Source organism: Rhinoraja longicauda, chromosome 21 (assembly GCF_053455715.1).
Source record: "Rhinoraja longicauda isolate Sanriku21f chromosome 21, sRhiLon1.1, whole genome shotgun sequence".
Taxonomy (NCBI): Eukaryota; Metazoa; Chordata; class Chondrichthyes; order Rajiformes; family Arhynchobatidae; genus Rhinoraja; species Rhinoraja longicauda.
The window spans coordinates 20,543,889-20,556,042 of record NC_135973.1 but is presented as its reverse complement, the minus strand read 5'-3'; the positions used below and the strand labels follow the sequence as shown (position 1 = coordinate 20,556,042).

The 12,154-nt window shown below is 53.5% G+C and overlaps 1 protein-coding gene across 1 annotated transcript in view; it reads right to left on the bottom strand.

The window, feature by feature from the left end:
- vwa3a (von Willebrand factor A domain containing 3A) overlaps positions 1–12,017 on the bottom strand; it is a 36,792-nt gene extending 24,775 nt beyond the window's left edge. The window contains exons 1-11 of the mRNA XM_078418533.1: positions 11,461–12,017; positions 10,712–10,804; positions 8,958–9,078; positions 7,578–7,702; positions 6,497–6,571; positions 5,848–5,902; positions 5,447–5,548; positions 2,917–3,023; positions 2,109–2,234; positions 1,250–1,358; positions 452–517 (exon numbers count right to left, since the gene is read on the bottom strand). Of these exons, the coding sequence (XP_078274659.1) occupies positions 452–517; positions 1,250–1,358; positions 2,109–2,234; positions 2,917–3,023; positions 5,447–5,548; positions 5,848–5,902; positions 6,497–6,571; positions 7,578–7,702; positions 8,958–9,078; positions 10,712–10,767 (942 nt within the window). The 5' untranslated portion in view covers positions 10,768–10,804; positions 11,461–12,017. The remainder of the gene's footprint in view (positions 1–451; positions 518–1,249; positions 1,359–2,108; positions 2,235–2,916; positions 3,024–5,446; positions 5,549–5,847; positions 5,903–6,496; positions 6,572–7,577; positions 7,703–8,957; positions 9,079–10,711; positions 10,805–11,460) is intronic.
- Positions 12,018–12,154: the final 137 nt, after the last annotated feature.

Genomic DNA, 12,154 nt, shown 5'->3' with positions numbered 1-12,154 from the left:
TTCTCTCCAGAGATGCTGCCTGACCTGCTGAGTTACTCCAGCTTTTTGTGTCTATCAACTATCTATTATATTATCATCTATTGTGTTATATTATTATTTTATATTATTAATAATTATATTATTATCTGTCTCTGTATCTGATCTGTTCGGAGAGCACGCAAAGTACGTTTTTCACTGATCCTCCGTACATGTGACGTTCTAAAGCTGGAGGCTAAACCTTGGTTGCCTCCAGCTTTAGAACCCACATCTGTGGGACTGAGCCTGGGTGTGTTCACCATACCCGTGCTGTGGGAGCGGTGCGATGCTACATCAGCCCCGTCAGGAAGGGAGGGAGGAGTTGAGGAACCAGTTGTCCCAGAACCGGTTACCTCCCCTCCCCCCCACCCCGGTAACGTTCGGCGATTGCAGGAAAGGCCAGCAGGTCGGGAGGAAGAGGTTGGGGAGTATTTACCCGTGTTCCCATTGAGTAGGTGTGATGTCGCCCACCGGTCAGCTCAGCCAGCGATCTCAGCATCTCCTGCACACGGGGAGGGAGAGGCATCGATAAACAGAACGTACCCAGAGAGGTAGAGCAGGGAAACAGGCACCGGCCCACCCGGCTCCTGCTGGCCAACAACCACACATTCACCTCCACTCTACTCCCATCGCCAGTCTCCACGACCCTCGGGAAGAGTTTGACAACAGCCGGGGTGGTGCAGATGCGGATTGGACCTGGTCCAGCCTTACCTGGGCAGTGTGGAGCTTACCTTGGCGGTGTGGAGCTTACCTGGACAGTGTGGGGCTTACCTGGGCAGTGTGGAGCTTACCTGGGCAGTGTGGAGCTTACCTGGGCAGTGTGGAGCTTACCTGGGCAGTGTGGAGCTTACCTGGGCAGTGTGGAGCTTACCTGGGCGGTGTGGACCTGGCCCAGCCATACTTGGGCAGTGTGGAGCTTACCTGGACAGTGTGGGGCTTACCTGGGCAGTGTGGAGCGTGGCCCAGCCATACCTGGGCAGTGTGGAGCTTACCTGGGCGGTGTGGAGCTTACCTGGGCAGTGTGGAGCTTACCTGGACAGTGTGGGGCTTACCTGGGCAGTGTGGAGCGTGGCCCAGCCATACCTGGGCAGTGTGGAGCTTACCTGGGCAGTGTGGAGCTTACCTGGGCAGTGTGGAGCGTGGCCCAGCCATACCTGGGCAGTGTGGAGCTTACCTGGGCAGTGTGGAGCTTACCTGGGCAGTGTGGAGCTTACCTGGGCAGTGTGGAGCTTACCTGGGCGGTGTGGTGGCTGCAGTCGTACGCCACGGTTTGTACAGGCAGGGACCTTCCCAACATGCATTGCTGCAGGTGGTCGACCAGAATCCCAGGGGGCTGGTCGGGGCTGGGAGAGAGAGAACCTGCATTTGTACAGCGCCTTCCACATCGCAATGTCGCCCCCCCCCCCACCCTGGCATTGTTTGCAGTCAATCAGCCGACTGAACGCAGAAGGGTAAGATGGTGACACGGTGGCGCAGCGGTAGAGTTACTGCCATACAACGCCAGAGACCGGGTTTGATCCTGACGATGGTCGCTGTCTGTACAGAGTTTGTACATTCTCCCTGTGACCGTGGGTTTTCTCCAGCTGTCCGGTTTCCTCCCACATCCCAAAGACATGTGGGTTTGTATGTTAATTGACTGGTAAAATTGTAAATTGTCCCGAGGGTGCAGGATAGTATGGGGATCGCTGGTCGATGTGGACTCGGTGGGCTGAAGGGCCTGTTTCCGTGTTGTATCTCTACATTAAACTATACTGCATGATGACCTGTGCTGTGGCGTTCTCTATCCTGTCTCCCCCTGGGGTCGTGGGTCAGTGCTGGGGTCGTGGGTCGGTGGTGGGGTCGTGGGTCGGTGCTGGGGTCGGGGGTCGGTGCTGGGGTCGTGGGTCTATGCTGGGGTCATGGGTCGGTGGTGGGGTCGTGGGTCGGTGCTGGGGTCGGGGGTCGGTGCTGGGGTCGGGGGTCGGTGCTGGGGTCGGGGGTCGGTGCTGGGGTCGTGGGTCGATGCTGGGGTCGTGGGTCGGTGGTGGGGTCGTGGGTCAATGCTGGGGTCATGGGTCGGTGCTGGGGTCGGGCCTCTCCCACGATGCCCTTACCAGGTTCCCAGGACGAGCAGCAGGGAGTCGAGCTGCCACACCCTCACCGCCCGCTTCAGGGCCTGCAGCAGGTTGCAGCTCCCGCCAGGCTGCAGGGCCTGCACCCACTGCCGGGCCTCATGTAACCTGCAGGGGGAAATGCATTAAGCCATGTTGAATGGCAGCGCAGACTCGATGGGTTGAATGGCCTGATTCTGCTCCTATGTCTTTTCGTGAGGGGGGAGTGTGGCTGGACATGTATGGGGGAATTTATCTCCTGTAATGTATCACAGTCAGCATGGTGGCGAGGCGGTAGAGCAGCTGCCTTACAGTGGGAGATCCAGTTTCGATCCTGACTATGGGTGCTGTCTGTATGGAGTTTGTACGTTCTCCCTGTGACCGCGTGGGTTTTCTCCGGGTGCTCCGGTTTCCTCCCACTCTCCAAAGACCCGTAGGTTTGCAGGTAAATTGGCTTCTGTAAAGTGTAAACTATCCCTGGTATGTAGGATAGTGCTAGTGTACGGGATGATCGCTGTTCAGCGCCGACTCGGCGGGCCGAAGGGCCTGTTTTCGCGCTGTATCTCTAAAGTCTAAAGTATCAACCGTAATGTATTGGTCGGGACTTGGTCAGCACGGACACTGTGGGTCGAAGGGCCTGTTCCCGCGCTGGACTGTTCTCGTCCAGTGTGAAGTGTGAAGTCTCGCAGGGGCGAGGATGGCGTTATCGAGTGTTCCAGGGGGCGAGGGAGAGCGGCCGGGAGCTGGGGGTCCGGCCGTGTGGGTCCCATGCATCATACGTGTCGCGGGCGACGCATGAACAAGGACTCACGTGTGGAGGTTGAGGTCCCGCGCGGTGTCCCACAGCGGGTGCAGCTCCGAGCCGAAGGAGAGGAGGTAGAGCTGTGACACACCACTCAGCTGCTCGTCCACAAGGGCCTGCAGGGAGAGCAAAGTGTCAGGGAGGGCAGGGAGGGGAGGGGGAGACACGCACACACACACACACACACAGGCTTTCACACAGACACACGCGCTGACACACAAGCATGGACACATACACGCTTACACACACACACGCAGACACATAACGCTTACACATGCACAGACACACAGGCTTACACACACACACACACAGGCTTACACACACACACACGCTTTCACACAGACACACGCGCTGACACACAAGCATGGACACATACACGCTTACACACACACACGCACAGACACATAACGCTTACACACGCACGCACACACATGCACAGACACACAGGCTTACACACACACATGCACATGCTTATAGACACACACTTACACACATGCAGACACACACGCTTACACACATGCACACACGCGTACACACACACACACACAAACGCTTACACACATGCAGACACACACTTACACACTTGCACACACACGTACACACACACACACACACTTACACACTCAAGCACACACACGTAAGTACACACATGAACATGTGCACACACTGGGCCAGTCTAATCCAGCAGTGGGGAATGGGTTGTAGATGAGTGCCGGGGAAGGGGAGAGAGTGGGGGAGCCGGGGGGGGAGGGTGGGGTAAGGGAGTGAGTGGTGCCACTGGAGGTAGGTGAGTCTTCCAGAGCTTCAAGTTCCCTGACGTTAATATCACCAACATCCTGCCATGGACCAACGACATCAGTGCGACAGCCAAGAAGGCAGCAACTTCCTCAGGAAATTGAGGAAATTCAGCATGTCTCCAGTGACTCTTACAAACCTCTGCTGATGCAAAACAAAAAGCATTCTGACGGGATGTATCACAGCTTAGTTTGGGTACAGCTCTGTCCAAGACCGCAAGAAATCACTCGCAGGAAGTTGTGGAAGTAGCCCTGGCCATCACACAGACCAGACTCCCCACCATTGACAACATCTATGCTTGATGCTGACTCGGGAAAATAGTCAACATCAAAAATTTGTCCCAGTCCCACCCAGGTCATTCCTTCTTCTCCCCTCGCCCGTCAGGCAGAAGGTACAGAGGCTTGAAAGCGCGCACCACCAGACTCAGGAACAGCTTCTTTCTAAATGCTATCAGACTACTGGACGTCTTCTCACATGCTGTGGATGAATTTCCAATCTACCTCATTGTGGCTCTTACACTTTTTTTAATCTGCACTTTTTCTGTAGCTGTAACTCTGCTAATTTTCTCTTCTGCACTACCTCATGTATGGTATGAGTTAAACACAAAGTGCTGGAGAAACTCAGCGGGTCGGGCAGCATCTGTGGAGGGAGCTGTATCCACCTATCACTTGCCAAGCTTTGCACCACCACCCCCCCACCTCTCTTTTCCAGCTTTCTCCCATTGATCTGAAGAAGGGTCACAGCTCTAAATGTCGCCTGTCCCATTCCCTCCACAGATGCTGCCTGACCTGCTCAGTTCATCCAGATTTGAGGCCGTCATTGGGCATATTTAAAGCAGAGGTGGACATGCAGGGTGGCAGAGCGAAGTCATAAGGTCATAGGTCATAAGGGATAGGAGTAGAATTAGGCCATTCGGCCCATCACGTCTACTCCGCCATTCAATCATGGCTGATCTATCTCTCCCTCCTAGCCCCATTCTCCTGCCTTCTCCCCATAACCTCTGACACTCGAACGAATCAAGAATCTATCTATCCCTGTCTCACTGTACCTCGGCAAACGTGATAACAACACACCAACAGCAGTAGGTTTATCCCTTGTGTTGGTTCATTCACTAGATGCTGGAAACTCAATCTGGAAGAAATGCCCTTTGAGAATCAGCCAGCTTCGTGCTGCTGCAGCTGTGCTCTACTCTTGAAGGTCACTGAGGCCCCCCCACTCAGACCATAGCCTGTGGCCATCCATCCCCTGGTTCATCAGCTGAGAGAGGATGGTAGAACAGAAGAAGCTTTGCATGTACGGCCTGAAGCTATCGGACGATCGGCACGGTGGCGCAGCGGTAGAGTTGCTGCTTACAGCGCCAGAGACCCGGCTTTAAACCTGACCCCAGGTGCTGTCTGTACGGAGTTTGCACGTTCTCCCTGTGACCGCACGTGTTTTCTCCAGGTGCTCCGGTTTCCTCCCACATTCCAAAGACGTACAGGTTTGTAGGTTAATTGGCTGCAGTAAAATTGTAAATTGTCCTTAGTGTGTGTAGGATAGTGCAAGTGTACGGGGTGATCAGCGCGGACTCGATGGGCCGAAGGGCCCGTTTCCACGCTGTATCTCTGAATAATCCTCATGGTGTGTGGAGACAATGTCTAGAGCTCCCAAGACCACTACACACTGCACATACACCACTAATCCGTGGGGCGGACACGGACACGCCAGCTACACGCGTGGTCCCGGTGGAGGCCCGGACACTGACCAGCAGATCTCGCTGCAACTCCCGCTGCCGGCCAAGTCCACAGTTGGCGTCGGAACAGTCGACCAGCACTCCCAGCCGAGCCCCCTTCACCAAACCAAACATCTAGAGGGGCAGAAACAACTGGTCAGAGCCGGAAACACCAACTCCCTCCGAGAGGGAGAGAATCCCTGTGTGACACCCGGAAAAACAGCAGACTCGATGGGCTCTCCGATACGTTAAACCAGGCACCCCCCGCACATTTCCTACAAACCCCGCCCTTCTCACTGAAACTCTGCCCCCTCAGTACAGCCATGGGGTAAAGGAACCTACAACAGCAGGTTCACAGGGGATAGCACAAGCAAGAGGGCCAAAGGGCCTCTTCTACGGTCAGTTTCCCCGATCCACAGACACAAAACACCAACCTTTCTGCTCCCTTCCTTCAACCAACTGATTCGCTTCTGGTAAACGTCAATCATTCTGAAAGAAATGTTCGTCGTAAGTGTTCAAAAATACATGTCCTCAATTAAATGTTCATGAAATAAACGTTACTGAGATAAATGTCCTCAAATAAATGAAGAAACAAGGAACTGTAAATGCTGGTTTACAAAAAAAGGCACAGAGTGCTGGAGTAACTCAGCGGGTCAGGCAGCATCTGTGGAGAACATGGACAGGTGATGTTTCCGCTTAGGACCCTTCTTCAGACTGATTGTAGTGGGGAGGGAGTAAGGTGGAAACGTGGTGGGGGGAGGGACAAAGCCTGGCAAGTGATAGGAACAAGGAACTGCAGATGCTTGTTTACACAAAAAGGCACAGAGTGCTGGAGTAACTGAGCAGATCAGGCAGCATCTGTGGAGAACGTGGACAGGTCATAAACAAATGTGTGGATTGTGCTGAGACATGTGTTGGATGGGTTGGTGTGGCCGCTCAATGCGGGCGGGCGGGCGGTACATGAGCAGCGACCGGTGGCTGGATGGAGGGGGAGATATACAAACATCTGTAAAGAGGGAAAGGCGAGGATTCGACGGACTGAATGTCCTCCATCTGTGAGAATAAGCAGAGCGGGTGACTTACTCCCGGACCCTGGATTCAAAGCTCTCGATGATGTCCAATCGCACTTGTAAATGCTTCACCTCCCTCTCCTCGTTCCTGAAGAGAATGGGAAGAGCGGGGATGAGAGGGGAGGCCAGTGCAACCCCCGGTAAACCCCCTGCAAACTCCCGGTAAACCCCTGGTAAACCCCCAGCAAACTCCCGGCAAACCCCCAGCAAACTCCTGGTGAACCCCCGGCAAACTCCTGGTAAACCCCCGGCAAACTCCTGGTAAACTACACATATTCCAACTCCACTTTGCTCGTTTTCTCTGTGTACTGGTTTAGTTTAGTTTATTATTGTCACGTGTACCGAGGTACAGTGAAAGCTTTTGTTGTGTGCTAGCCAGTCAGAGAAGACCACACATGATTACAATCAGCCCGCCCACAATGCACAGATACATGATAAAGAGGACAACATTTAGTGCAGAAGTGCAACACTCAAGTCTGATTAAAGAAAGTTCAAAGGTCTCCAGTGATGGAGATGGGAGGTCAGGACTGCTCTCTAGTTGGTGAGAGGATATTTCAGTTGCCTGATAGCAGCTGGGAAGAAACTGTCCCTGAATCTGGAGGTGTGCGTTTTCACACTTGTGTACCTCTTGCCTGATGGGAGAGGGGAGAAGTGGGAGTGACCGGGGTGAGACTGGTCCTTGATTATGCCGCTGCATTTGCCGTGGCAGCATAATGTGTAGTACTTGTTGTATTTGTGTATGGCCTGTTGTACTCATGTAGAACATGATCTGATCTATCAGCATTCAAACAAAAGCTCCCACTGGTCTCAGTACCCACGACAACTAGGAGCAATGCAGTGGTGGAGCTGCTGCCTCACAGGGCCACAGACACAGGTTCGATCCTGACCTCAGGTGCTGTCAGTGTGGAGTTTGCATGTTCTCCCTGTGACCATGTGGGTTTCCTCCAAGGACGTGCGGGGTTGTAGGTGAATTGCCCTCTGTAAATTGCCCCTGGTGTGAATGGGTGATCAATGGTCGGCATGGACTCGAAGGGCTGAAGGGCCTGTTTCTGTGCTGTATCTCTGAACAATAAATAAACCGATAGTGGACTCACCTGATGACACAGCCTTCAGTTAGAAGCTGGTGAAGGGTGAGTTGCTGGGGCTCCAGGCCGTGAGTGGCCAGCCATTCCTCAGAGGTTTGGGTGGCTGCGGGCACGGCAGGGGCTGCAGGAGTTCCCTGTTGGAGAGAGGAAACTCGCTGGAGATCAGGGGGGCAAGTGAGGAGAGTCGTGGGTCGGCTGCAACACCGGGGCTGCACAGCAGGGGGAGGAGACGAGCACAGCACACACCTGCGGGGGAGCGGGATCAAAGGGAGAGCTCCCACTGAGCTAGTACAGCCACACCGGGCCAAATGGCCTCCCCTTCAGAGCCGCAAGATGCCGTGGAAGGAACGGGAAGCAAAAGTCGAGACCGAGAGGGACTGAGGACCTTGCAATCTTGAGCCAAAGGCAAACTGCTGGAGGAACTCAGAAGGTGGTGGGGGCCTGGAACGCGCTGCCAGGGGTAGTGGTGGAGGCACATACGACAGTGGTGTTTAGGAGGCTTTTAGATCGGCACATGGATGTGCAGGGAAATGGAGGTATATGGATCACGTACAGGCAGAGGAGATTAGTTTAACGGCATCATGTTCAGCACGGACATTGTGGGCCGAAGGGCCTGATCCTGTGTTGAACTGTTCTATGCTGTAACTCAGTTGGTCAGGCAGCATCCGTGGAGGCAAATGGACAGGTAATTGAGTAGGAAAGGTTCAGAGGGACCTGGGCCTAACGGGGGAAATGGGAGCATCATTCTGGTAAACCACCTCTGCACCCTCTCCAAAGCCTCCACATCCTTCCTGTAATGGGGAGACCAGACTGCACGCAATACTCCAAGTGCAGCCCTGACCAAAGTACGATCATGCTGCCTGACCGGCTGACTTACTCCAGCACTTTGGTTGTTTCTCTGGTAAAGCAGCAGCTGCAGTTGCTTGCTGTTACTGTCGCTCTGTCACCACCGCTCTGTCACTGCCCCACTGGTCACTGTCACTGCCCCACTGGTCACTGTCACTGCCCTGCCATCACTGTTCCACTGTCACTGCCCCACTGGACACTGTCACTGCCCCACTGTCACTTTCCCACTGGTCACTGTCACTGCCCTGCCATCACTGTTCCACTGTCACTGCCACACTGTCACTGCCCCACTGGACACTGTCACTGCCACACTGTCACTGCCACACTGTCACTGCCCCACTGGTCACTGCCCCACTGGTCATTGCCCCACTGGTCACTGCCCCACTGGTCACGGCCCCACTGTCACTGTCACCGCCCCACTGGTCACTGCCCCACTTGTCATTGCCCCACTGGTCACTGCCCCACTGGTCACTGCCCCACTGGTCACTGCCCCACTGTCACCGCGTGGGGGTCACAGTGTGGGCAGGTCCTTGCCTTACGTACCAGCAGCTGGTGAGTTTGATTGACATGCGTCACCAGTAAGCCGTCCTCTGGTTCAGGGTCAGCCATGTCCAGGTCCTGCCATGCTGCCCTCTGGGACAGGGCGCTTTTCCTGAACTTTGGCCTCAAAATAAAGCAGAAATGTTGGTCAAAAATCAACAACCAACTGGCATCATTCACTCCAATAATTAGGAATCCCTGTGCACCGTCATAAACCTCCTGCTGTTCCTAATCAAGGGGCAGAAAGGCCTCAGCTGGGCCAAGGAGGAATAGCCTCCTGCTGTTCCCTATGAAAGGGCAGAATGGCCTCTGGCTGTTTCTATGCAACGTGCCTCTGGGCTGCAGAACAAAACCTGCAGAGCCAACGGGGTACTGATTTTGGATGATCATATTGAATGGCGGTGCTGGCTCGAAGGGCCGAATGAGCTCTTGCACCTACTTCCTGTTTCTATGTGTAAGGAGTGGATGAGAAAATCCCGGGATCGGCCCGTCTCCGCTAACTTCCAGCCAGAGACCCAGGATCGATCTTGACCTCAGGTGCTGCCTGTGTGGAGTTTGCACATCTTCCCTGTGACCGTGTGGGTTTTCTCCAGGTGCTCTGGTTTCCTCCCACACTCCAAAGACGTAAAGGTTTATAGATTAATTGGCCCTCTGTAAATTGTATCCGAGTTGTGAATCTGTGGAATTCTCTGCCACAGAAGGCAGTGGAGGCCAATTCTCTGGATGTATTCAAGAGAGAGTTAGATATATCTCTTAGGGTAATGGAATCAAGGGATATGGGGAGAAAGCAGGAACGGGGTACTGATTTTGGATGATCACATTGAATGGCGGTGCTGGCTCGAAGGACCTTCTCCTGCACCTATTTCCTGTTTCTATGTGTCAGGAGTGGATGAGAAAGTGGGATAACATTGAACTAGTGTGAATGGGTGGTTGATGGTCGGTGTGGACTTGGTGGCCAAAGGGTCCGTTTCCCTGCTGTATCTTTCAATCGACCAATTCAGGAACATACAGCCTTTAGTATTTTTTAGCAGCAACAAAAATAATGCAGTTATTAAAAAGATCTTTTTTTTTATGACATCAGGTGACTATCTATGATGCGATGTTTCTGTCCAACGCCACTGTTGCGTTCTAGCAGAACAACCTCGACAAACCTGGCACAATGGCCACTTTTACAACATGTCCAACATGAATGACAGACTTTAACATGAATTAACAGTCTGGGATTTCCAAGCAATGTTTCTACCCTCAGAATTTCTCAAGCACTTCTCCAATGGAGTGCAATCACTGTAAAGTTGCCAATCCACGCACCAGAGGGCCCAGAGACACAGGGAACTGCAGATGCTGGAATACTGAGCAAAACACAATGTGCTGGAGGAACTCAGCGGGTCAGGCAGCTTCTGTGGAGGGAATGGAGAATCAATCTGAAGAAGGGTTCCGACCTGAAACATCAACTATCCATGTCCTGCATGGATGCTGCCTGACCCGCTGAGTTACTCCAGAACTTTGTGCCCCTTTGTGTAAACTGGCATCTGCAGATCCTTGTTTATACCCTCCACAGATGCTGTCAGACCCGCTGGGTTCCCCAGCACTTTGCGTTTTGCTTGAGGTTCAAGCGTCTGCAGTTCCCTGCGCCTCCTCCTGCTCTTTGTGTTTAGCTCAGTGCTGGGGAAACTCAGTGGGAGTGAAACTCGCTTTAACCCTGACTCCGTGCCGAGACAGATTCCCCACCTTCTACTGCTTGTGTTGAAGGGACTTACAATGAGCTTCGCAGGAACTGCTGGTTTGCCAGGATGTCGGCCATGGTCTGGTTCATGTTGGCACCGTGCAGACAACCAGCCACCTCCGCTGATCTGCAGAGAAACAAGTTATCTGCAGCAAACTGGACAACTCCTGCTCCACAAAATTAAACGATTTACAAACTTGAACAGATTATTCTCCACCTCTTACCATCCCAATACCCTCACCATCCACCCCGTCCATCACAGAGGGTTGACGTCAGCTCCCAGATACATGGTGATTGACAGATCACAGTCAGAGAGTGATACAGTGTGGAAACAGGCCCTTCGGCCCAACTGCCTGCACCGGCCAACATGTCCCAGCTACACTCGTCCTACTTGCCCGCGTTTGGTCCTTATCCCTCCAAACCTGCCCTATCCATGTAACTGTCTGTTTCTTAAATGATGGGATAGATAGTCCCAGCCTCAACTACCTCCTCTGGCAGCTTGTTCCATGCACCCACCACCCTTTGTGTGAAAATGTTACCCCTCAGATTCCTATTAAATCTTTTCCCCTTCACCTTAAACCTCTGTCCTCTGGTCCTCGATTCCCCTACTCTGGGCAAGAGACTCTGTTCATCTACCCGGTCTTTTCCTCTCATGATCTTATAGACCTCTGTAAGATCTCCCCTCGTCCTCCTGTGCTCCAAGGAATAGAGTCCCAGCCAACTCAACGTCTCCCTTTCGTTCAGACCCTCCAGTGCTGGCAACATCCTCGTAAATCTCTGTACCTGTGTCCGGGGCCAGTGAATGGTCCGAGGTTCAACGACTAGAGCCGCAGATGTCGGTATCTTGAGTCGGGCAGCGTCTGCAGAGGGAAGGTTCTGGCCGGGGCCCTCCTGCAGCGAGCGCTGATGGAGCAGGTTACAGAGGCGGCTGGAACCTCGCCGCTCCCTGCCCTCCTGCTCCACTGTTGCTCCGTTGCCACTGGAGACGGAAGTGTTCATTCGCAACCCGTTGAACAAATTATCTTTGCAAACTTGAAAGTAAAAACATTAGCACGAAGAAGCCGGATACGTTGCATTTTAGCTGTTGCAAAAAAAACAAAAAACAAAAAAACAAATGCAAGCAATCCAAAACGTGCAATTTATTAAATTGGATTGCATTGCATGGTCGAGTCCAAACTCTGCCTGGACTTTCTGTAACTTGGCAACTCCGGGCTGTGGACAACAGGGACTGCACTCGGACATCAGGGTCTGCACTCGGACATCAGGGTCTGCACTCGGACATCAGGGTCTGCACTCGGACAGTCTGGGGTCTGCACTCGGACAGTCTGGGGTCTGCACTCGGACAGTCTGGGGTCTGCACTCGGACATCAGGGTCTGCACTCGGACATCAGGGTCTGCACTCGGACATCAGGGTCTGCACTCGGACAGTCTGGGGTCTGCACTCGGACAGTCTGGGGTCTGCACTCGGACAGTCTGG